General features: G+C 39.1%; 1 protein-coding gene across 2 annotated transcripts; it reads left to right on the top strand.

Moving 5' to 3' along the window:
* Positions 1–19,663: 19,663 nt before the first annotated feature.
* Positions 19,664–23,248, top strand: LOC132638448 (phosphatidylinositol 4-phosphate 5-kinase 6-like). Of its 2 annotated transcripts, none has more exons than XM_060355324.1 (8): positions 19,664–21,045; positions 21,247–21,414; positions 21,498–21,663; positions 21,845–21,961; positions 22,027–22,220; positions 22,306–22,436; positions 22,573–22,651; positions 22,722–23,248. In XM_060355324.1, the coding sequence occupies exons 1-8, from the start codon at positions 19,898–19,900 to the stop codon at positions 23,008–23,010; spliced, it is 2,292 nt and encodes a 763-aa protein (XP_060211307.1). In that variant the 5' UTR covers positions 19,664–19,897; the 3' UTR covers positions 23,011–23,248. The 2 variants fall into 2 exon arrangements, with proteins under 2 accessions (XP_060211307.1, XP_060211306.1); XM_060355323.1 differs by having other exon boundaries at positions 22,534–22,651.
* Positions 23,249–26,976: the final 3,728 nt, after the last annotated feature.

Below are 26,976 nucleotides of genomic sequence, written 5' to 3'. Positions count from 1 at the left end.
ATTTAAGATGTTGAATCCTAAAATTTAAATCCTAGATTCGCCTCTGAGTGTCATGAATCCTTAAATGTTATAGCTAGTCATTCTAGCGCTAATAGAACGTGAATAAGTCCACTCAGAAAATGTAAAATATATCTACTGTTATAAAATGAAGCTAAAAGAGTAATAATATTAAAGGATGAAAACTATAAACATAGAGTGACAAAAAGGAGAGATTTTATTATTCTTCCAAAATGTGTTTTAAGTACATTACATTTGAAAACTTATGCCTCTATTTATAGTGCTACATATGCATTCAATATATGAGATAATGGAAGAACCATTAATATGGTAGAAGATAATGGAAGAACCATTAATATGGTGGAAGATAATGGAAGAGGCATTATATTTGTGTTGTGGACATCCATTCTATATTTCATAACACTCCCCCTTGGATGTCCATAGATGATGTGTATCGTTAAAAACCTTATTAGGAAAAACCCTGTGGGAAAAAGCCTCAATGAAGGACAAAGAGTACACATATCTAGTAATACGCTTTGAGAGCTGCCTCATTAAAAACCTTACCAAGAAAACCCAATGGGACAAAACTTGGTTAAGGAAAAAAGAGTACAACGCGTATTTCACTCCCCCTGACGAAGACCAATATTCAGATGTCGGAGTCTTCGCATTCCAATCTTGAATATCATCTTCTCAAGAGTTGAAGTTGGCAAAGATTTGGTGAACAAATCTGCAGGATTGTCACTTGAACGAATTTGTTGCACATCAAGATCACCTTTCTTCTGGAGATCATGTGTGAAAAATAACTTTGGTGAAATGTGCTTCGTTCTATTTCCTTTTATAAATCCTCCTTTTAATTGAGCTATACATGCAGCATTATCTTCATATAATACTGTGGGTAATTTTGTATCACACTTCATGCCACATCTTTCTCTGATGAAATGTATCACTGATCTCAACCACACACATTCTCTACTTGCTTCATGAATAGCTATTATCTCAGCATGATTTGAAGAAGTAGCAACAATGGACTGCTTTGTGGATCGCCATGATATAGCAGTACCTCCGCATGTAAACAGATAGCTTGTTTGAGATCGAGCTTTATGTGGATCAGATAAATAACCTGCATCTACATAACCAACAAGATCTGTACTACCTTTGTTAGTATAAAACAGACCCATATCGCTAGTTTCCTTCAGATATCGCAATGTATGCTTAACTCCGTTCCAATGTCTTCATGTAGGAGAAGAGTTATATCTTGCTAGAAAATTAACAGAGAACGCTATGTCAGGTCTTGTAGTGTTAGCAAGATACATAAGTGCACCAATTGCACTAAGATATGGTACTTCAGGACCAAGAAGCTCTTCATTTTCTTCTTGAGGTCGGAACGGATCTTTACTCACTTCAAGTGAGCGAACAATCATTGGAGTACTTAAAGGATGCGCATTGTCCATGTAAAATCGTTTTAAAACCTTTTCGATATAAGCAGATTGATGGATAAAGATCTCATCTGTCAAATGTTCAATCTGCAAACCAAGACAAAGTTTTGCTTTTCCCAGATCTTTCATCTCAAATTCTTTCTTTAAATATTCAATCGCCTTTTGGAGCTCTTCTGGAGTTCCAATTAGGTTTATGTCATCAACATAAACAACGATTATAACGAACTCTGATTTTGTTTTCTTAATAAAAACACATGGACGAATGGCATCATTTATATAACCTTCTTTTACCAAGTATTCACTGAGGCGATTGTACCACATGTGCCCTGATTGTTTTAGACCATACAATGATCTTTGTAATCTGATTGAATACATCTCCCGAGACTTTGAGTTAATTGCTTTAGGCATTTTAAATCCTTCAGGAATTTTCATATAGACTTCATTATCAAGTGAGCCATAAAGGTAAATTGTAACCACATCCATCAGATGTATTTCAAGGTTTTCATGTACAGCTAAACTGATGAGATATCGAAATGTTATGCCATCCATAACGGGTGAATATGTTTCTTCATAGTCGATACCGGGTCGTTGAGAGAATCCTTGTGCAACAAGGCGTGCCTTGTATCTCACAATTTCATTTCTCTCATTCCTTTTTCGCACAAAAACCCATTTATGGCCAATTGGTTTTACACCATTAGGTGTTTGGACTACATGTCCAAAAACCTCACGTTTGGCAAGTGAATTCAATTCTGATTGAACTGCCTCTTGCCATTTTGGCCAATCATATCTTAGTCGACATTCTTCGACAGATTGGGGTTCCTGATCGTCAATGTCTTTCATAATATTTAGTGCAACATTATATGCAAAAACATTATCTACCATAATCTTCGATCGATCCAAATTTATCCCATCACCAGAAGAACTCAATGATAGTTCTTTATTTACTTGAGTCTCGGGTTCCCTAATATCTTCAAGAGTATCAGGATTAGTCAGATCTTGAATATCTTCATGATATTCTTTCATAGTGTCATTTTGATCATTTTTCGTGTTTTTTTTTCTAGGATTTTTATCCTTAGAACCCAATGGCCTACCACGCTTCAGGCGTGCATGAGATTCAGAGGCTATGACACTAGTAGATTTTCCCTTTGGGACATCAATTCGGATAGGCACATTCTCTGCAGGGATATGTGACTTAGTTATCCTTTTCAAATCAGTAAAGGCGTCTGGCATTTGATTTGCTATTTTTTGCAAGTGAATGATCTTCTGGATCTCCTGTTCACATATGGGGGCACGTGGATCAAAATGACATAGTGATGGAACTTTCCACACAATTTCTCTTTTGATTTCTTTTCTCTCTCCCCCTAATTGTGGAAAATTTGCTTCATCAAATCGACAATCTGCAAATCGGGCAGTGAATAAATCTCCTGTCAATGGATCAAGATAGCGAATAATAGAGGGTGATTCAAACCCAACATATATACCTAACCTTCTTTGGGGGCCCATCTTAGTACGCTGTGGTGGTGCTACAGGCACATATACAGCACAGCCAAAGATTCGGAGATGAGAAATATTTGGTTCATGACCAAATACTAATTGTGACGGGGAGTATTTATTATAATGAGTCGGTCTGAGACGAATAAGAGATGCTGCATGTAAGATAGCATGTCCCTAGACGGTAGTGGGCAACCGTGTTTTCATAAGTAGTGGTCTTGCTATCAATTGTAGTCGTTTAATAAATGACTCAGCAAGGCCATTTTGGGTATGAACATGTCACGACCCAGCTAGGGCCGCGACGGGTACCCGGAGCTAGTTACCAAGCACCGCTCACCCTACTACTTATCTTGCCCATCTAATATTCTTTTATCAATTTACATACCAGTTGTAGGAAAGTCATAATTAAACAAACATAATTACTTTATATACAATTGCCTTTCGGCCATCAAAATAATGTACACGCATATGAAAACGTCTTGTGAGACCATCTAACCCACACTGCGAATCTACGAGCCTCTACTAACATAATGAATACATGGACGGAACAAGACTCCGTCACGCCCAAAATATGCATACATGAATGTACATCAAAAGGATAGTCATAAGCACCGCCGGACGATGGAGTGCTTTCAACCAGCTGACTGCTACTGAGGATCTGGGCCAAGCTCTTCTCTCTGTCTACCTGTGGGCATGAACACAGCGTCCGAAGAAAGGACGTCAGTACGAATGTTGTACTGAGTATGAGAAGCATAAACAATGAAAGAAAACATCAACAATATAGTGATAACATCAACATGAAATATCTGGATCTGTCTGATAATCATAAAGGAAATCATGCGTGCCATCTTACTCATACTCATCCTCATAACATATATGCATCGTATGCAAGCTGCCCGTCCATGTCGGAACGGTGTTATAATCAATAATATTATCCTGCGTCCAGGCCTCCCGCGTCCGGGGTACCATCTCATGCCGCCCACTAGTGGTGTCTGCCCATGCCCGAAGGTCATGGTGTATCTGTATAGCTGCCCGCCTTGGCGGTGACTGCCCGGCCAACTAGGCACGGTGTGAAATGCTCATGTCATGCTTATCATAAAATGCTCATAATAATAATATACTCATCATAAAATACTTATCTCATTGTAATACATGCATAAGGCTCAAGATCAACTTTACTCTATCGGGGTGACATAAGGTCGTGATCCCCCGATTCCATTATGGAACAACTATTGATACTCTGCCTCACCTTGAAGGAACTAGTACATAAGGTGAGTGTAAGCGATAATTAACATCATCATTATACTAGCATCATCATATCGTATTCCTCATCTTATATAGACATTAAGGAGTTAGACTCTTAGCCTTTCGGACTATAGGAACTCCTGAATAGAATAGGAATTTCGTGCTACAAGATTCATGCCATCAGAAAGAAGGGACTAGCCTCACATACCTTGGTCGTTTAGCTAGGATATCGCTCGCTTGTTCTCCGTCGATATCACGTCGTTACCTTCATAAGAGAATTCGTATCAGCATTAGTAAACTAACTATAAGATCGCGTCGCTAATTCTAGGAGAAGTCAGACAACGCTTCCTTCACTCATACCACTTTCCATGTTGTATATTAACTCCCAACATTCATAACATTACTCACAATTCGCAATCAACAATCATTGTTTACGTACATTTAGCAAAATCCACCATTTTCCTCCAATTTCCCTCATAATTAGCCTTATGACTCGTCCTTGCATTTTCATGCGTTTAACGCTTGTTTCATGATATAAACATCATTTATAACGTATTTGTACTCACAACACTCCAATATTCGTAGTTCAATTCCACTATCATTCATTCATGTCACTATTCATTCAATAATGACCTATTTCTATGTTGTTCTACATCTCAAGTGTCTAAGCTTTCCAATACTTCAAACAACATGGAATAATCATGAAACTTACCTTGGATAGTGGTTGAACAATCCTTAAGTTGAATTGCTTCACTTAGACAAAACCCTAGTTTCACCTTCTTGGGAATTACTTGACTTAGATGATCCCTTGATGTGTTCTTGCACTTGATTTCATAGGTTTTGTGTTGTTGATCTTTAGCTTTCCCTTGATTCTCTTGGATTCTTATGGAGGAAGTATTTGGAGAGTTCTAGAGTGTTCTTGAGTTGTATGAATGAAGAATGAAATAAAATGAGGCCTAAGTTCCTTTTAATAACTCAAAAGCTGATGTTTAATGATTTTTTGTCGGGATGAACAGTGGTAGTAAACTGCAGTTTACGGACCGTATTTTGATTTACGGGTCGTCCATTGTGGTCGTATTTAAGCATTCCAAAAACAGAGAGTTTGGCTGGTGGACATGGCAGTTTACGACCTGGTTTACGGTCCGTAAACCAGTTTACGGGCCGTAAACTGGGTCGTATTTAACCATATTCAACATTTACAGAAAGTCTTGGCTGAGGGACCTGGTGGTTTACGACCTGGTTTACGGTCCGTAAACCAGTTTACGGGCCGTATTCTGGGTCGTTTTTTAACCATTTCAACACTTAACAAAAACTTGAGATTTTTGACGCAATGAAAGACGATTGCACTATACGGTAAAGTGATATGGCACTATAGTTGCCTTCTTATAGACTTCGCGATGTGGCGGTGTTATGGTATAAGAATTGGGTCATAACAAGAGGAGAAAATGTTCCATCTCCCGTGTGGCAAGAGTTTGTAGATGCCTTTATTCGTCACTACCTGCCACCCGAAGTCCGCCGAGCTAGAGCGGACAAGTTCCTGAATTTAAAGAAAAGGGGTATGAGTGCCCGATAGTATAGCATGCAATTCAACTCATTGGCCCGATATGCTTCGACTATGGTGGCTGACATGGGAGACAGAATCTATAGATTTGTGAGTGGTCTGGGGCCACATTTGTACAGAGATTGTTTGACGGCCTCCTTGCAAGACGGGATGGATATTTCTCGGATACAGGCCTATGCTCAGAATCTCGAGGAACGACAACAACAGCAAAGAAGTGATCGTGATGGTGACAGAAGACAAGGTAAGAGGGCTAGATCTATGGGAGAGAGCAGTGAGTATAGAGAGGGACCGAGACAGACACATCCCAGGCACTCAGGTCAGTCCGCGACTAGTGCGCCTCCCAGATTCTCAGACAGGAGGTTCGATCGCTCTTTCCAGTCAGGGCAGGGTCAGAGTTCGAGGGCCCCAAGTTCTCAGTATCAGGGAGATTTTAGTCAGAGGAGACCTCCAGTACCGCGGTGTAGCCAGTGTGGCAAATTACATTTCGGACGGTGTCGTCAGGGTTCGGATGCTTGTTATGCTTGCGGGCAAGTTGGTCACATGATGAGAGATTGCCCCTCAGCGAGAGATAGAGCTGGGACTCAGCCTACAGGTTAAGCAACGAGTTCTTCTTCAGCACGCCCAACAACACAGACTCCTCAGACTACAGCAGGTAGAGGCAGAGGTAGAGGGGGAGCATCTACTTCAGGAGCTGTTCAGCCCCGTGTGTATGCTTTAGCTGGGCGATAGGATCTCGAGTCTTCCCCAGATGTTGTCACAGGTACCCTGACTATATTTTCCCGTGACGTATATGCTCTGATTGATCCAGGTTCTACCTTCTCATATATTACTCCGTATATCGCTGATTGTGTTGGGGTAAGACCCGAGCCAATTAAACCTTTTGAAGTATTCACTCCGGTTTGTGATCCTGTAATAGCGAGGAAAGTATATAAGAACTGTGTAGTCATTATACGTGATCGTCAGACAAAGGCTGATTTGATTGAACTTGAGATGATAGATTTTGACGTAATTATGGGTATGGACTGGTTGGCGTCATGCTATGCTAATGTTTGTTGCCGGACAAAGGTAGTTCGATTCAAATTTCCGGGAGAGCCCATACTCGAGTGGAAGGGTAATACAGTTTCCCCAAAGGGTAGGTTTATTTCCTACCTTAAGGCGAGAAAGATGATAGCCAAGGGTTATATTTGTCATCTAGTTCGGGTTCATGACACGGAAGCGGAAGTGCCAACTTTCCAGTCTGTCCCGGTAGTGAATGAATTCCCAGATGTGTTTCCCGACAAGTTACCAGGCCTTCCTCCAGAAAGGGAAGTCGATTTTGCTATTGATGTAGTACCCAACACCGAGCCTATTTCTATTCCTCCCTATCGAATGGCTCCAGCAGAGTTGAAAGAGCTAAAGGCACAGTTGAAAGACTTACTCGAGAAGGGTTTTATTAGACCCAGTTCATCACCGTGGGGAGCACCGGTCTTGTTCGTGCGAAAGAAAGATGGGTCGCTACGAATGTGTATCGATTATAGACAGTTGAACAAGGTGACTGTGAAGAACAGATATCCCCTTCCCAGAATCGACGACTTGTTCGATCAATTACAAGGTGCTAAGTGGTTTTCTAAGATAGACCTAAGATCGGGTTATCATCAAGTGAGGATCAGAGAAGAAGACATTCCCAAGACAGCCTTCAGAACGAGGTACGGCCATTACGAGTTCCGAGTGATGTTGTTTGGGTTGACAAACGCCCCGGCGGTGTTCATGAATTTAATGAATAATGTGTTCAGGCCGTTCTTGGATCTTTTTGTGATAGTGTTTATCGACGATATCCTGGTATATTCTCGCACAGCGTCAGAACATGCAGATCATCTAAGAATTGTTCTTGGCGTTCTTCGAGATCGGGAATTGTATGCAAAGTTTTCGAAGTGCGAGTTCTGGCTAAACTCAGTGGCATTTCTAGGTCACGTTATTTCAGATGATGGTATCCAAGTCGACACTCAGAAAATAGAAGCTGTGAAGACTTGGCCAAGGCCTACGACGCCCACAGAAGTTCGTAGTTTCCTTGGGTTAGCAGGATATTATAGAAGATTTGTAGAGGGCTTCTCATCCATTTCATCCCCATTGACAAAGTTAACCCAGAAGTCGGCTAAATTCCAGTGGAGTGATGCCTGTGAGCGTAGCTTTCAAGAGTTGAAAAACAGGTTGACCTCAGCGCCAGTGCTAACACTTCCAGAAGGATCAGATGGCTATGTAGTATATTGTGACGCCTCCGGTGTGGGATTAGGATGTGTATTGATGCAGAATGGGAAAGTTATTGCATATGCTTCGACACAGTTGCGAAAACATGAACAGAATTATCCCACTCATGATCTTGAGCTAGCTGCGGTCATTCATGCATTGAAAATGTGGAGACATTACTTATATGGTGTGCACGTGGACATCTATACGGATCACAAAATCCTTCAATATATTTTCAAATAGAAGGAGTTGCACCTGCGGCAAAGGCGATGGTTAGAATTACTGAAGGATTACGATGTGAACATTCTATATCATCCAGGGAAGGCGAATGTAGTGGAAGATGCACTTAGCCGCCGATCGATGGGTAGTTTATGTGGAGTTCCTTCGGAAAAGCAGGAAATGGTTCGTGAGCTCCATCAACTAGCAAGTCTCGGCGTACGTGCGACTGATTCAGGAGATGCAAGTATTAGCATCAATGACCCCACAGTTTCATCATTGAATCTAGAAGTGAAGGAACGACAATATGAGGACTCCCAGCTAAGCCATTATCGAGATCTAGCTCACGAAAAAGAAAATTCTCCATTCGAAGTTTCCATAGAAGGGGTCCTTAGATATCGGGGCAGGTTATGTGTACCGGATGTGGCAAACTTACGCCAACGGATTTTAGAGGAAGCACATTATTCCCGGTATTCTATTCATCCAGGTGCAACCAAGATGTACCACGACCTTAAGTTGCTATATTGGTGGGATGGCATGAAGCGAGACATAGCAGGGTTTGTAGCCCAATGCCCAAATTGTCAGCAAATGAAAGTCGAACATCAAAAGACAGGAGGTTTATTGCAAGCAATGGAAATTCCTACGTGGAAATGGGAAGAAATTAACATAGATTTTGTGGTAGGATTACCCCGTTCACAAAGGAAGTATGACTCTATATGGGTGATCGTGGATAGACTCACGAAAGCAGCTCATTTCCTCGCCGTTAGAACCGCATATTCAGCGGAAGATTATGCTAAATTGTATCTCAAGGAGATTGTACGACTTCACGGTAGTCCTTTGGCCATTATCACACATAGAGGGGCGCAGTTCACAGCCAAGTTCTGGAAGTCCTTTCAAGAAGGTCTAGGTACCCAAGTTAAGCTCAGCACGGCGTTCCATCCGCGGACTGACGGACAAGCCGAGCGCACTATTCATACCTTAGAGGATATGCTACGGGCATGTGTATTGGACTTTGGCGGTAGTTGGGATGAGCATTTTCCTCTTATTGAATTTGCCTATAATAATAGCTATCATTCCCGTATTCAAATGGCTCCGTATGAAGCCTTATACGGAAGAAAATGCAGATCTCCAATTGGATGGTTTGACACCGGAGAAGTACAATTGATAGGCCCCGACTTGGTCCAACAAGCAGTTGAAAAGGTTAAAGTGATTCGAGACCGACTGTTAACAGCTCAAAGTCGCCAAAAGTCTTATGCGGACAACCGCCGGCGGGATTTAGAATTTCAAGTTGGCGATCGGGTATTCCTGAAGGTATCTCCAATGAAAGGGGTAATGGGTTCGGTAGGAAAGGAAAGCTAAGTCCAAGATACATTGGACCTTACCAAATTATCCGTAAGGTGGGACAGGTAGCATTTGAGTTAAACCTACCCTCGGAGCTTGAAGCGGTTCATCCAGTATTTCATGTGTCGATGCTCCGCAAGTGTATTGGAGACCCAACAAGAATAGTTTCGGTTGATGATGTGCAAGTGACAGAGAAGTTGACATACGAAGAAGTGCCCATTGCTATTGTGGATAGACAAGTACGAAGGCTTCGGAATAAAGGGGTTGCTTTAGTCAAAGTTCTGTGGCGGAACGATAATCGGGAAGAAATGACTTGGGTAGCGGAGGAGAAGATGAAATCTATGTACCCCCATTTGTTCCAATCCCCAGAAGAGATTCAAGATGAGACGTCGACGATATGAGGTATGAATGTTTTAATTTTATGTTTTTGGTCGTGTGTGGCCATAAATGTGTTGATATTGTGATATAGCCCTGTGAGGCGATGATATTATGGGTCGTTGTGGTAAATTGGTAGTGCCAAATTACAAAGGAAACTCTGGCAAAAATTTTCTAGAATCCCCGAGTGTCGAACATTCGAGGACGAATGTTCCAAAAGGGGGGAAGAATGTTACACCTCGGAAATTTTTCCGTACTTCTGTGATGAGTAGAACAATGAAGGACTTGAGTGTATGGTGTTTTACTAAGTCGGGAATGGCTAATTTTGCATTTTTGGAAATAATAAAGTTGCAGAAAAATTTTCACCCAGTGGTCGTATATGGCACTATACGGCCCGTAAATACGGGCCGTATAGTGCCATATACGACCACTGGGTGAAAATTTTTCTGCAACTTTATTATTTCCAAAAATGCAAAATTAGCCATTCCCGACTTAGTAAAACACCATACACTCAAGTCCTTCATTGTTCTACTCATCACAGAAGTACGGAAAAATTTCCGAGGTGTAACAGAACATGTGCTACAGGATGTTCAACTTTTATCCCAACTGATAAACAATAATCATCAAAAGATTGAGACGTAAATTCTCCGGCATTATCGAGGCGTATAGCCTTAATGGGATAATCCGGACACTATTCCCTTAAGCGTATTATTTGTGCCAATAATTTCGTAAACGCCAGGTTTCGAGACGATAGGAGGCACACATGAGACCATCTTGAAGATACGTCTATTAGGACCATAAAATATCTGAATGACCCACAAGGTGGATGAATAGGTCCACATATATCCCCATGTATACGTTCTAGAAAAGCAGGGGATTCAATGTTAACTTTCATTGGTGATGGCTTAGCTATCAACTTACCCTGATAACAAGCAGCACATGAAAATTCACCACTTTCAAGAATCTTCAGGTTCTTAAGTGGATGCCTATTTGAATTTTCAATAATTTGTCTCATCATTATTGATCCAGGGTGACCTATTCGGTCATGCCAAAGCACAAAAGTACTTGAATCATTAAACTTCTGGTTTACGATAGAGTGTGCTTCAATTGTACTAATTTTTGCATAGTACAGACCAGAAGACAAAGTTGGCAATTTCTCCAAAACATATTTCTGGCCGGAGACATTCTTTGTAATGGCAAGATATTCATCATTTATTTTGTTTAATGTCTCAGCGTGATATCCATTACGGCGGATATCTTTGAAACTTAACAAGTTTCTTGGGAATTTAGAAGAGAATAATGCATCTTCTATAACAAGTTTCGTCCCCTTAGTCAGAAATATAGTAGCTCTTCTGGAGCCTTCAATCAATTTCGAATTGCCAGAAATTGTATTAATATTTCCCCTTTTTCTACGCAAGTGAGAAAAGTATTTCTCATCATTGAATATGGCATGTGTTGTTCCACTATCAATCACACAAATATCTTCATGATTGGTCATTGATCCAAATAAAATTTGAGGAATTTCCATAGATTCTTCAAAATGAAATAATAGATAAAGTGAATATCGAAGTAGATATTATGATTAGGCAAAGCATTACACACATTTTATTACATATATTACTATTTAAATAAAGCATTACACACACTTCATTTACATAAACATGGAAACATAACCACATACAAACGACACGTATGAAATATCTAAGTTTTTACAAATCCATCACCGATCAAATGATCTATTTTTCCTTCAGGGAGTTCAAAGAAATCTGCCATATCTAGATGCATGGGCTCAACATTATCTTCAGAAATAAAATTTGCTTCAGCATCCTTTTCTGCCCTTTTGAGAGAGGCTTGATACAGCATAATTAGGTGCTTTGGCGTACGACAGGTACGTGACCAGTGCCCCTTTCCTCCACATCAGAAGCATTTATTTTCTGAATTTTTCTTTTGCCCAGTTTCATACTTTTCATCCTTCCTTTTACACTGCTGGTGGTGAAGGGTATTATTTGGTGCAAGACGAGAATCATATTTAAAATTTCTTCCTTGTCCACGGCACGACTGGGGCCACGACCTCTTCCACGCCTAGAATGGCGAAAATTTGCCTCATTCACTTCAGGGAATGGGGCAGTACCAGTGGGTCGGCTTTCATGATTTTTCATTAATAATTCATTATGTTGTTCAGCCACTAGAATATGTGCGATTAGATCAGAATAATTCTTGAACTTCATTTCTCGGTATTGCTGCTGCAGGAGCATACTCGAGGCAGGAAAAGTGGAGAATGTTTTCTCCAGCATATCATGATCAGTGATATTTTCACCACATAATTTCAACTGAGAAATAATTTTAAACATGACAGAATTATATGCTTTAATAGATTTAAAATCTTGTAGCCTTAAATGGAGCCATACAAAACGTGCTTGTGGAAGTATGACCATCTTCAGGTGGTCATATCTATCTTTTAAATTATTCCACAGAGTAAGAGGATCTTTAACAGTGAGATATTCCATTTTCAAGTCCTCATCAAGGTGATGGCGAAGGAATATCATTGCCTTGACACAGTCTTGGTTTGATGCCTCATTTTTATCTTTGATGGAGTCTGCCAGACCCATCGCATTAAGGTGAATTTCGGCATCAAGAATCCAAGACATATAGCTATTGCCGGATATATCTAAGGCTACAAATTCACGTTTAGTAAGATTTGCCATTAGTAAAGGGAAATAGAAAGTCAATACCTTCGAGGCTTTTAAAGTATTTGCTCGGAACAGCAGAGTCTCGTGCTGATAACGTGTTATAAAATGAAGCTAAAAGAGTAATAATATTAAAGGATGAAAACTATAAACATAGAGTGACAAAGAGGAGAGATTTTATTAGTCTTCCAAAATGTGTTTTAAGTACATTACATATGAAAACTTATGCCTCTATTTATAGTGCTACATATGCATTCAATATATGAGATAATGGAAGAACCATTAATATGGTGGAAGATAATGGAAGAACCATTATATTTGTGTAGTGGACATTCATTCTATATTTCATAACATCTACTAATTAGTTGGCTCCTCTTTTTTTTTGATCAATCTCCCCTCCAAAGAGAGGCTTTTTTATTGGGTGCACAGTAGCATCAAAACATAGGTGTTACACCTTTGTACCTATCTTGTATGGACAGGTTCCATACTAAGCACGATAGGATTTCTATTAAGCTTTCAAAAATGTGATATGAAGAGATTCACCCTTCAGCTAAACAAAATTTTACATCAAGGAACATCAAATGCATAATTTCTATCTATGCTTCTTACTGAGTTATTAGGACCCTTGATGAGATTCCTCCTCATTGTTGGCGTTTGAGATCTGTCCATTTTCAGTTCACCCCTTACTTCTTTTGGTAGATCCTGAAATTCAGTGATCCAAGTTATTGTGCTGCAGCCAAGTCCCCAGTTTGATAGTCGGTCTGCCACTCTGTTTCCCTCTCTGTAACAATGCTTGATGCTCCAACTTTCTGTCTGCGTTAGAAGTCCACGGATCTTCATAATGGAATCACTGATACTCCATGGAGGATTTGAAATATTCTCTATCCATTGTACTAGTAGATTCGAATCGCTTTCCAATTCTAACCATTTATAACCCTTTTGAATACACCATTCTACACCAAATTCCATAGCATGAGTTTCAGCCATATTATTCGTTATAATGCCCAAATGCACTCCAAATGCGGTAATAAACTGACCTCTATCATTCCTTATTACACCCCCTCCACCACTGTTCCCTGGATTTCCTTTTGAACATCCATCGGTGTTTAGTTTAACAAAGCCGGTAGTGGGGAAGGACCATTTTATGGGAATAGCATTGAATTGGTATTTTTTTTCCTCTGTTATTTGCATAAACTGCTCCCATTTCAGGCACGGATTAATCTCGGCAAATTGTTTACGAGCCATCATCACCATCTGTTGGTATATCCTTAATTTTATTCTTTGACTGGACATCTTCCTATCCTCATACCTTGCCTTGCATCTGTCTGTCCAGATCTGCCAACTGATGATCCCTGGCAGGACTTGTAGCACCATTTTCTGAATAGGATTTTTTCCTTTTATGAGCCACCAAGTTATAATTTGATGTCTTAGACTGTTGGCACTCTGAAAAATCCCAAGCCACTGGTTGAAATGTTTCAAGATTTCCATCCCAATCTTGCTTTTATATAACAAGTGCTCCACATCCTCCTGCTCATGGTTAGTACAACATACGCAAATAGAAGCTAAATGAACATTAAACTTCCTCAAATTTAAATCTATCGGGATTTTGTTTCTAAGAACTTTCCACATAAAGAAGGAAACTTTAATGGGAGAACTTTTATGCCACGGCATCCTATTAACAAGGGATGAGTTCCGAGCACTTCTAACTATATTCCAGGCTGATTTACAAGTAAATATACCATCAGTAGTAGCAGTCCATATGGGCTTGTCCTTTAGATCATTTGAACTAAAGGAAATTTTCAGCACTTGTTGAACTACATATTCTGGGAGCTTTTGAGACAGCTTGTTCACATCCCAGGCATCATTTATAATAAAATCTGAAACGTTACCTCTAATTGAAGTATTAGCTACCCCAAATTGAGCTAAGTTACCCAAACCCGACGAGTTATCCCACCAGAAACTAGTGTTACCTCTGTTAATCTTCCACAAAATATGATGATCAGTATTCACCTTAATCTTCATCATTCTCCTCCGATTGTGGGACTGGGTATATCCCCATTTCCTAGCAACCGGATGAATCCTTCTAGCATATTTAGCTTTTAAAAAATCCGACCAAAGAGAATCTTTAGTTCTAAACAACCACCACAATTTAGCCGAAAAGGCAGCTGAAATATCACAAAGAGATCTAATGCCAATACCTCCTTCCTCCGTAGGATAACATAGATTAGCCCAATTAGACCAGTGATATTTATATTTTCCTTCGTTGTTACCCCACAGAAAGTTAGCGAAAATTTGCTCTATCTGTTTAAAAATTGTCTTAGGAGGTTCAGAAATAGCAAGAAGATGTACAGGCATAGCTGATAGGACATGCTTAATTAAAATAATCTTACCTCCTATAGATAATCTACCATGGTTCCAAGAGTTTACCTTTTTAAGGACTTTTGTAGCCATATTCGCAAAGTATTGTATTAACTTCCTGCCTTGGAATAGAGGACAACCTAGATAAGTTATAGGGAATTCTTGCCTTTGAACTTGCAGAATCTGGGTCACAATATTTATTCGCTTTTCTGAGATCTTTCTGTCCATAATAAAACAGCTTTTGCTCCTATTGATCCTTTGTCCAGAGTTAGTGAGATACTTTTCCAATGCCTCCATCACCAGGTTGAGAGTCTTTGTTTTCCCTGCACAGAATATTATAAGGTCATCTGCATAAGATAGATGATTGATTTTAGGGCCTGTTTCCTGCATAGTAAAGCCTCTGAATCTAGGATTATTGTACAGATTATTTAGTAAGCATGAGAGTGCTTCGGAAGCTATTATAAACATAGAAGGGGAAATGGGGTCCCCCTGCTTTACCCCTCTTTGTGACTTAAAGAAACCATGTCTTTTTCCGTTAATAACAACACTATACCAGTTATTGGACAATAAGTTCCAAATGATAAAAATCCAGTTTTCCTCAAAACCCATTTTCCTCATCACAGCACATATAAAATACCAGGAAATTCTATCATAGGCTTTATTCATATCAATTTTGAAAACCACATTCCCCCCACTATTTTCTTTTCTCATCTCATGAATAATTTCCTGTGCTAGTAAGACATTTTCCCCGATAGCTCTACCCTTAACAAAACCACTTTGATTAGGGGAGATGATTTTGGGGATAATGTTTGAAAGTCTCTCTGATAAAACCTTTGAAACGATTTTTTGTGTGACATTACTGAGGCTTATAGGCCTAAAATCTGAAAAGGTTTGAGGAGAATCTATTTTGGGGATTAAAACAAGGCAGGTATTAGTAAAATATTTGGGCATAATTTTGCCATTAAAAACAGCCCTAACCATCATAATAATATCTGATCCTACTATATCCCAAGATTTTTGATAAAAAAGTCCATTAAATCCATCTGGACCAGCAGAACTATTGGGATTAATATCGAAAACAACTTTTTTCACCTCCTCCTCAGTAGGTGCTTTTGTAAGAAGGTAATTGTCGCAAGAATTAATGCAGTTAGGAATAAAATTAAGGATACTGGTGTCAATGTTGTTGTCCTGCTGAGAAAACAGATCCTGGTAGAAAAGGGCAGCTGCATTGCCTATCTCTTCACCCCCCTCTATCCAAGTTCCATTATCACATATCCTCTTGATCTGTAAGAATTTCCTTTTACCCTTGACCACAGAGTGAAAGAATTTGGTATTCTCGTCTCCTTCTAAGTTCCATCGGAGGTTAGCTTTTTGTCTCCAAAAGCTATCCACATGCTTGTGTTGAATGACAAGCTCGGCCTTTGCCTTGTTCATAATCATTCTATCCCTTTGATCTAAAGTATTCATATACTTCTCTTCAGCTGTCTTAACATTTTCTTCTAATTGTTGAACTCTGACAAAAATATTCCCGACTTTGGATCTAGACCAGCCCCCTAAAGCTTTTCTAGTGTTCTTAAGCTTCTGTTGGATTTCCCAAAAAATATTGCCACTAGTCTGGGAATACCAATTAGTTTTGACTACATCTTGGTATCCTTCGATGTCAGTCCAAAAATTTAGAAATCTGAAATATTTCACATGATTTTGCTGGTCATTTTTGCCAGTGATTAATAATGGACAATGATCTGAGCAAACTCTAGGCAAATGCATCACGTCTGTCATCTCAAACATTTCCGCCCATTTATCGTTACTAATCAGCCTGTCTAGTCTTTTCCATATGACTTCCGTTCCTTTTCTTTCGTTTGACCAAGTAAAGGTGATTCCAGAATAACCATTATCCTTTAAGTTACGGTCCTGAATGCACTCCATAAATGGAATGCTTTTGCCCAGGCTATGAGGCTTACCCCCCAGCTTCTCTTCAGCAGCTAAAATGCAGTTAAAATCCCCACAGACTGCCCAAGGATCATCAATAGTAGAAGACAACACTCTCATATATTTCCAGAGATCTTCTCTACTTCGTGATCTAGATTTTGCATATACAACAGAAATAAAAACTTGTTGTGAGTTCAGCACGATCCTACAGGTTACCATTTGATCTTCTGAGCTATGAATATACAGGTTACCATTTGATCTTCTGAGCTATGAATATAGCATTCTATCTCCTTTCCCCAGAAAATCCAGATTTTGTTGCTATTGTTCGCATATGCCCCTTGCATACCCAAAATAGTTTTATAAGAGCCAATTTTTGTTTCCTTTATGAAAGGTTCCTGCAGAGCAATAAAGGGGATCTTATGCTCTTTTATCAGGTACTTGAGCCTCTCAGTCGCAGCCTGAGATTTCATCCCCCGAATATTCCAGTTAAGACATTTAAACATTACCAGTATGCTTGGAAGATTTTTTGGGTTCCTTCTTTTGATTTTTTGTAATATTGATCTTCTTGCTGTTACCTGCTACTGCATTGTCTGTTTCTTGCTTGTGATTCTTATTTTCAGCAGCTTCTCTAATCAGACACGGAATATCTTTTTTAAAACTGGTTTTCTTATCTTTATCCTCATCAGTCCCACTCTCTTCCTCTTCCGAATCTTCTTCCTCTGATTCGTCCGAGGTGTTTTCTTCTTCAGAAGAAGAGGTTACCTCAGCCCATTCATCTTCGTTTTCGTGATTCCCTTCTTCTCCTTCCACTGGGGCAGATTTGCCAACATCTAAATTTCCTTCTTGAAGTAGTTCATCGAAACTGTTTTGTGTAATGAGATTTTCCTGGTTTTTCTTCCTTTTCTCTGGTTCTCTTTTACTATCAGACCTTCTATTTTTAATTTTCCCTGCGGATTCCCAGCCTTCCTCAAACTGAACAACTTCCAATTTGTCAGGTTCATCTATCATGAAGGATTTGAAGCTAGTTTTACTATCATCATGGGCATTCTTCTGCCCCTTTGTAGCTGGAGAAGTATGCGATCCCTTAATATTGTTAGGAATCTTATTAGAGTTGTTGTCTTGGTTCTCTGCCATCCCAGTAATTTCTTCAATTTCACCAGATTTTTTTTTTTTGCATTTTAACCTTTCCTCTTCCTCCTCCTTGTTGAAGTTATTCTTCTGTTGTTCCTTATTATTGTCCCCTTTCGTTTGAGCTTCACTAATAGGCCAGGGCTTATCAAGACCAAAAATAACTCCTGTAGGCTTGAACATTGTTTGAGGAGGTTCACTTTGACGTCTTCTATTTCTATTCACATTTCTTTTATTATTCTGAATCTCCCTCCCTCTCTGCAACTGTTGATTATCATTTGAACCATTTTTTTCTTCATTTGTAGGTTGTTTCTCTATCTGTTTGCTACCCCTAATATTTTGTCCTCTTTTTTGTTTCTCCATACTTTTTGTATCCTCTTTCTCCTCTTCTTCTTTCTTATCTTCTACTCTTTTTTTTTTCCAGAATTCTGCAATTGAGCAAATCATGTCCTAGTTTCCTACAGTGTTTACAATACTTAGGTATGTTCTCAAACTCAATCTTTTGATCAAAACCTTTTAAAGGGACATTGTCGTCTTCAACACCTATCCATACACTCTTCACCAACGGTTTTAGCAGATCCAATTCTACTCTAACTTTTGCCATACTTGGCCTAGTCATACTTCTAGTAAGCCACATCAATTTCCAAAGGTGTACCTACTTCTTTTGCAATTTGTTTTACATAATGCCAATTATGAAGATGAAAGGGTAGTCCTGGAAGTAATATCCATACCGGAACGACAGGTAGATCCTCCTCTGGTTTGAAGTCCGGAGTCCATTTCTGAAGCCAGATTTGGAACCCATCTATCTCAATCACCCTCTTGTAGAGAATAGAATTGTAATCCTCATCATTGGTGAAATTTAAAAAGATGTTGAAGTTGTCGAAAACCCCTATCTTTGGAGTACCTTTCATGGGGAATTTTTCTGAAAATTTTGCCCTGATTGAGTCGATTTGGGGTCTGCTTTTGAGGAACCTGCCAACAATAGTTCTTCTACAGTGGTTCGCCATGACTCCATAGAAATCGTTGGCTTTAAATATCACAGCTGGCTTGCCATTGTGAGTGGTTCTTCTAGATTTGACGGAGTCGGGTTCAAAGCGGGTAGGAGCAGATGAACCCGGGTTATTCGTGAGAGTAGCAGCATAGGAGCTTGTTGGATCCATGCCTGGTAGGATCACCTCAGTTGAGGCTTCCTTTTGCACTATTTCACGCGCTGACGGGGAGCCTAACGGCGGCCCCATGGCCCTGTTGTGTTGGTGGCGGTACTGTAACGGGAAAAAATGGGAACGTTGAGTTCAAGGAAAAAATAGGCGCGTGTAGGCGCGTTCTATTTTGTTAAAGTAGCTTTTTTTCTCTGGTCTTGTTTTTTCAATTAGTTGGCTCCTCCGGTATGTAATTTTAATATTTTCTAATATCCTCCTAATGATGTTTATAATTCATTTAGATTACAAGGTGCCATTTTGACCAACCTTTGACATATTCAATTACGTCGTTATTTTCGTTTCCTTATTTCGTTAATTAAATAGAGTACCAATCAAAATCATGAAATTTTAAAACAAATGAATGAAAAAGGAAAAAAAGTTTTTAATAAGATATATAAAGAGTCGAAGAAAGTGATAGTCTTGTTGTTTTTTCTCCTTTATTCCATCACACATAGGGAGGAGAGAGGGAGAGAGAGAAAGCGAGCAAGCCGGAGCTGATAAGAAAACAATGAAAGAAAGAGAAGATATTGATTTTCTATCTCATCACCTGCATGTCTTTGCATGGCCGATCAACAATATCTTGTTTCATACATTTCCTCATCCAGGACGAATTTTATCAACTAGATTTCATTAAAATTATAAACTACTGGATATAGACATATACATTATTTCGATCGAGAAAAGAAAAAAGGAACTTATTATTATTATATCATGAAGGCTTGGGAGGCAACGGTGAGGAAAACACAAGCAGTAGCGAGGAAACGAGCCAACACAATATTTGGTACGTATGGACCATCTCACGTCGAGGAAGAGATCATAGTTGATCAAGTAGATCCAGAACAGGAGAATGAGGGTCACGCGAATGGGGAGGTTTACCATTCGGAGAGGTTCCTCCCCAATGGAGATTACTATAGTGGCTATTGGGTGGATAGTTTCCCACATGGTCATGGCAAATATTGGTGGACTGATGGGTGCATGTACGTAGGTGATTGGTTTCGAGGCAAAAAGATGGGGAAAGGCACATTTAGTTGGCCCTCTGGTGCTATGTATGAGGGGAATTTCAAGAGTGGATACATGGATGGAGAAGGCACGTATACGGGGCCTAATGGGGACTCATTTAGAGGTTCATGGGTGATGAATTTGAAACATGGACATGGGGTTAAAGAATATTCGAACGGAGATGTCTATGATGGGGAATGGAGTCGAGGATTACAAGAAGGACACGGGAAGTATACGTGGAAGAATGGGAATTGTTATGTTGGTGAATGGAAGAATGGTGGGATATGTGGGAAAGGGAAGATGTGTTGGAAAAATGGGAATGTGTACGAAGGGAATTGGGAAGGCGGAGTGCCAAAGGGAAATGGGACATTGCAATGGATTGATGGTAGCTTTTATGTTGGAAACTGGAGTAAAGATGCGAATGAACAAAATGGGACATTTTATCCATCTGCATCGTTGTTAGAAAGTGGAAATCTTGACTGGGATCCTCAGGAGGTTTACGATAGAGATTTGATGGAATGTAGCATTTGTCCAAATGAGAAGGTATCAATATTGCCTTCTCAGAAAAAGCTGGCAGTTTGGAGGTCTGCCAAGGCGGCAGAAAATAACGTTAGGCCGAGGAGGATGTCAGTAGATGGGCGAATAGACGCAGCCCCTGTAGAAAGGGAATTTGGTCGAATGCGTTTATCAGATGTCACGCCTCCAACTATTTCTTATAATATAGATGATCCTATCGCCGTGGATGGATATATTAGAGGGAGCCCTATTAGACTTCCTAAGGCAGCAAAAAGGCAAGGAGAGACTATTTCCAAAGGTCATAAGAATTATGAGCTTATGCTCAATTTGCAATTGGGAATCAGGTACTTAGTAACAATTCTGTTCTTCAACATTAATTAATTTTCAAGTCCCTTATCTATGTAACTGAAATTAAGTCATGCATTTTCATGGAAAATTGAAGAGAAAGTTACTTTTTTTTACACCATTTTGCTTTTTCTATATATATACATCCGGCTCAAGATAATTCTTGTTATGTTTACTTCTAATGTGAAATAACGTGATAGGCATTCAGTAGGAAGGCCAGGACCAGTTCCATCACTAGATCTCAAGCCTTCAGCATTTGATCCCAAAGAGAAGTACTGGACAAGATTCCCACCTGAAGGATCCAAAAGCACACCTCCTCATCCATCTTGTGAATTCAGATGGAAAGACTATTGCCCTAAAGTTTTCAGGTATATATGTAATTATGAATGATTTTGTTTATTTTACTCTTAACATTGGATACATATTCTTCATGAATGACTATTTTTGTTAGGGCTTTAAGGATGTTATTCAAAGTAGACGCAGCTGATTATATGTTGTCTATTTGTGGCAATGACGCCCTTCGCGAGCTATGCTCCCCAGGAAAAAGTGGAAGCTTCTTCTACTTGACAAATGATGATAGATACATGATCAAGACAATGAAGAAGGCTGAAGTCAAAGTGAGATTTCTAAATCCTTTCACAATACATAATGAAATGATAAACATTGCCTTAGCATTTTCTGCAAAATAATAATAATAATAATAATAATAATAATAATAATAATAATAATAATAATAATAATAATAATAAAATAAAATAAAATAAAAAATAACTTTTCTTGTAAATGGATGGTTCTTAGGTGCTTCTAAGGATGCTCCATGCCTATTTCAATCATGTTCGCGCTTTTGAGAACACCCTAGTGACCAAGTATTTTGGCCTGCATTGTGTTAAGCTAACCGGACCAGCACAGAAAAAGGTAAGCAATGAGTTACTCATACTAAATGATCACTAGCACAACTCATTACATGTTTAATATTTTAGGTACGATTTGTTATCATGGGGAATCTCTTCTGCACTGATTATGCAATTCATAGACGATTCGACTTGAAAGGGTCAACATTTGGGCGGATGACAGATAAGCCAGAATCAGAGATTGATGCAACCACAACTCTAAAGGACCTTGATCTCAACTTTATATTCCGGTTACAAAAGACATGGTTCCAAGAATTCCGAAGGTAGCTAGGATCCTGTCTCATTTTTTTTAATTCTTTTGGCATTAATTTGGTAGAAAGAATATTCAGATGTCTCTTCAAATTTCAGGCAAGTTGATAGGGATTGTGAGCTACTGGAACAAGAGAGAGTCATGGATTACAGCCTTTTAGTTGGTCTTCATTTTAGGGAAGCAAGTAGCACTGGAGACCAAACTCCTCCTGGTTATAGAACACCTACTGGTTTGTGCTAGTTTTACAGACTTCCGTGCTTTTTTATATTTCTTAGAATACTGACTCCTTTTTCCACTTATTTCAATCTCAATGGACATTCTTTTAGGATATTCTTCGAGGATTCGTCATTTTCCATTGCTTGCAGATAATGAAGGATTGGAAGATGGATCAGTTCCTCGTCTTTCTCGGGCAGATAGGGATCAATTACTTCTTAATCCTGCAGGGTACATTTTTCATCTTCCTAATTGACCAAATACAAGTTGTGTCACTAAAATGCATTAGTTAATATTGCAGGTGGGGTGGCATGAGTTTGGGTATAAACATGCCAGCAAGGGTTGAAAGGACAGAGAGGAAAAATGACTTAGACTTTCAGTTAGTAGGAGAACCAACAGGGGAGTTGTATGATGTGATATTATTTTTTGGAATCATAGACATACTTCAGGACTATGACATTACCAAAAAGCTTGAGCATGCATACAAATCTATCCAATGTGACCCCAATTCTATCTCTGCTGTCGATCCAAAGGCATACTCAAGGCGTTTTCGCGATTACATATTCAAAGTTTTTACAGAGGACACCTGACAAGGAATTAACAAGATGAAGCTTGTTTTCTTATTATTACTAGGACACAAGCTTAATTGCCAACAACTGTATACCATTTTGGTGAAAGTTTTCTCTATGGTTGCAGCTAAAATATAGCTAGCACACTTCCATTTCATTTTTCTTTATGATTTTTTAAGTAGATACAAACACCATTTGAGATGACAATTGTATAGAAACAGTTGTAAGAGAAAAATCACTGATTTAATTGTGACATATGTTGTTTCATAGCAGAATGGGTGTTCCTAAATCTCTTCTCTTGATCTTCCTTTTATATTGATACTATTTTCACGGCACGTGCATTACACATGTATGCCAAGTTATGTTGTAAAGAGTTTTCCTAAGTATTATTAAGCAAATTTTTTGGTAAATAGTTATACATGAAAGAATATAGTACAAGTTCTTATGAATAGTCAATATGTCGATCGGTGTATGGTGGCTTATCTGTCATTTCCAAATATATGATTGGGTACAGCCGAAACCTACTATTTGTTTAATAAAAAACACTAGTTAGGTACTAGTTGGGAATGCATTAACAAAAAAGGTTTGTACACAACCTGGAAAAGCAAAATAAAGAAGTTAAAGGTACATGAAAATAATCTAGCTAAAGCTAAGGCCAAAAGTGCCTCTAAAGTGAAATCACAAGCTGGATCTGTTGAATTGAGTGTGGAATGCAGTAGTGCTCCAAAATCTTGGTTTGATGCCATCTCAAGTCACGTTAAGTTCTCACCAGGTGCTATGAAATTAATAATCATTAGAAGGATCCTTCAAATTTGGAGGTATGTAGTTATAGCTCAACTCAATGAGGCAGCTTGTTCTTCAACACTTTGATCCTCAGAATGACCGAGTGTTACATCCCGTACTTTTGTACGTTGGATTTTTCGTAAGTTAATAGACATAAGTTCAAGGACAAGATTATTTTTGAGGTTATAAGTACTTGTGCTATGTTAAACAGGTGATAAGTAAGTGTCGTGAAGGTTAGAGGTTAAATGAATCGGAGAGTATAAGTTCATCGATGTAATATCCCGGGCTTTGGGGCTATTGTTCGAACCGCTCACACCGGAGAATTTTTGTTATACTCAAGTATGCAAATAAAGAGATCGGTGTATAAAAGGATGAGGTCCCGAAATAATTTAGGACTTAACAAGTATAACGGCGGTGATTGAGAATAATATTTGGTGTATGTATAAAGAGGTTATGGACTAGAGTTCTACCAAATGATTATGATAATAAGTATATAAAATGTGTTAGAAGTGATCAATATTGAGTGAACTGAGATCAAAAAATAAATTATGTGGATAATTGATTAAATGTTGGAATAAAGTGGGTGAATAAGGAATTAAATAGATAAGTGTCATTTGGTGGACATCCACGTGGCACATGGGGACAGCTTGTTAATGACTAATCTACACATACATATAAGGGGTGGCATTCTTTAATTAAAGGGATTAGGAATGAACATAATGATTCCACGTGTAAAGTGGGAGCAAAGGTTGCATAGACCTTATACGTATCATTGTTGGGATTTTGCTTAAAGGAAAAAGGGGTGCAGCACCTTTCCTTAGTGACCAGCAACGTGAACTACTCTTATCAACATCAACGTTTAAGAATTCATGAAAGTAGCAACCTTAATTCATGCCTGTCTTTTGGCTAAAGGAAGACAACTATGTTACAGTGGTAATTTACATAGATATAGCTGAAACGTGAATTTATATCCTTATAGCAGCAAGGACACTTGCAATTTTAAGAATCCAAAGTGCAATTTTCATCAAGAACATCACAGAGGTTCTGCTCACCGCTTGAATCTCATTGTTGTATTTTATCGCGTTGTTGAATCCGGGCTTTCTTCGAAGTGATGTAAGGTAGAAGAAGATCATTTCGTGGCATATAAGGTAAGAACTATTCTCTCCTAGGTATATTTAAATTCATCCCGGTCATAGCTAAATTGTGAGATGGAAACTACAAAATTCATTGCGAGAAATCGGATAAGTTATTGTTATTGTGTGGGCTGATTTGAGGTATATTTTTGGGTTGTGTTGTAGCTGGAAAGTTTTGGAGTAACTTAAGTATATTGTTGTTGTTGTTGTTGTCATTGATATGTATTTTGAAGGAAAGAAAAATTGGAGAAGTGTGTTTGATAATCGTATCTGGGCTTGTCGCTCGTCGTGAAATGTTTCTGACTTGTTGCTGCTACATGGTATCTTGTTATTGATGTATATACTTGTTGGATTGCTCTGGTTGTTGTTGATATATGGAGTTTGGGAAAATGAGAAGAACGGGGAGATGTTGCCCGTTTTGTTTTAGGATAAGTTAGATTTTCGTTATACGATTAAGAGAATCGTTTGTATAATTAGTGATAGTATCATTGCTATTAGATATAGATCGTGAAGCAGATACGAGTTGAGTTCTAAAGCCGTTGAGCTAAGACCAGGTATGTTAAGGCTATCCCTTTCTTTCATTTCGGCATGATCTTTATGATACGAACGAAAGAAATAAACGATCAAGTTCCAAAGAATTTGATTCCTAAATGCTTTAGAGATACTCGTACCTTTGGCTTCGTATGTACATTCAGGCATAGTTCATGTCTACAGTTCCAGAGTTCAGAGTGGTATTTCACGAGTCTTTCATGCATTTATATATATGCATGTATTTTCTCACACCGAGCCGCGCTATAGTCGGCCGGGTACGGCACGTAGATGTGCACGGCACTGCAGTGTGTACATTATGATGTTACCCCGGACGCGGGATGATATGATATATGGATCGGATTGCACGTTCCGCAACACTAATATTTATGGAATGGACTGTACGTTCCACAACACTAACAGTTATATTATAATATATGTATATAATTTTTTAAACAAAGCATGCATATCATACGCCCTCAGAGGCACTTTTAGTTATACAGAGTTATAAAAACACTTTCAGGTATACAGTCATACAGATACATTCAGATCCACAGATTGATTCTCATGTCTCAAATTCCTTTCATGATTCTTGTTTATATACTGTTTCAATGTCTTGCATACTCGGTACATTATTCGTACTGACTCCCTTATTGCTTGGGGGGCTGCGTTTCATGCCCGCAGGTCTTGAGATATAGGTTGGTGATCCATCTATTAGGATATTAGCTCAACAGATGAGGTTGATCCACTCCATTTGTTCCAGAAATGCCAGGATTTAGCATGGTCTTATGTATATTTATATATGCACATATGTATGGGTATGGCGGGGCCCTGTTCCGGTCACGTTATGTTATGTTTTCGAGTAGAGGCTTGTAGACAGTTATGTACTGTCGGATGATGTCCAGACTTGAGAGTTCATATGTTGTCACAAGTGGTTATGATAGCCTTATCGGCTCCTACAATATGTCCCGCATATTCATCTAGATGAGTCTTTCAGATTATTCGATGCAGGCAGTATTTCCTTATGAGTCTATTGAGAATCATATGATGGACCTATCGGTCTACCCTATGTTTATGTTGATGTCACAGATGTATGTCCGATGGTACTTGACTAGTACGGTCAGGTGCCTGTCATGGCCCTCCAGTTTGAATCGTGATAAAAATGGTATCAGAACAGTTCTGTCCTAGGGTTGTCTACAGGCCGTGTCTAGTAGAGTCTTATTTATGGGTATGTTGTGCGCCACACTTTTAAACAGGAGGCTGCAGGACATTTAGGATAGTTACCTTCTTTTCTATTCTAGATCGTGTGATAGAGCTAAGTCATAGGATATGCTATTTCCAATCCTAACCCTGATTGTTTTGTAGTTGTGAGAAGGCTTCTATGGGGAAGAATGCTGATGGTCCATGGGCTTCTAGAGTCAGTCATTCTTATGATACAGACCATCGGAGAATGTTCCTTCTATCTAGATAGATCCATTGGAAGTTATGTCCTCCATAGAGACAAATCTGTCTGAGATCCAGGGGGAACCCACTGAACAGGTAA

Source organism: Lycium barbarum, chromosome 4 (assembly GCF_019175385.1).
Source record: "Lycium barbarum isolate Lr01 chromosome 4, ASM1917538v2, whole genome shotgun sequence".
Taxonomy (NCBI): Eukaryota; Viridiplantae; Streptophyta; class Magnoliopsida; order Solanales; family Solanaceae; genus Lycium; species Lycium barbarum.
Note: the sequence above shows the minus strand (reverse complement) of the source record. Positions and strands in the feature narration are given on the sequence as shown.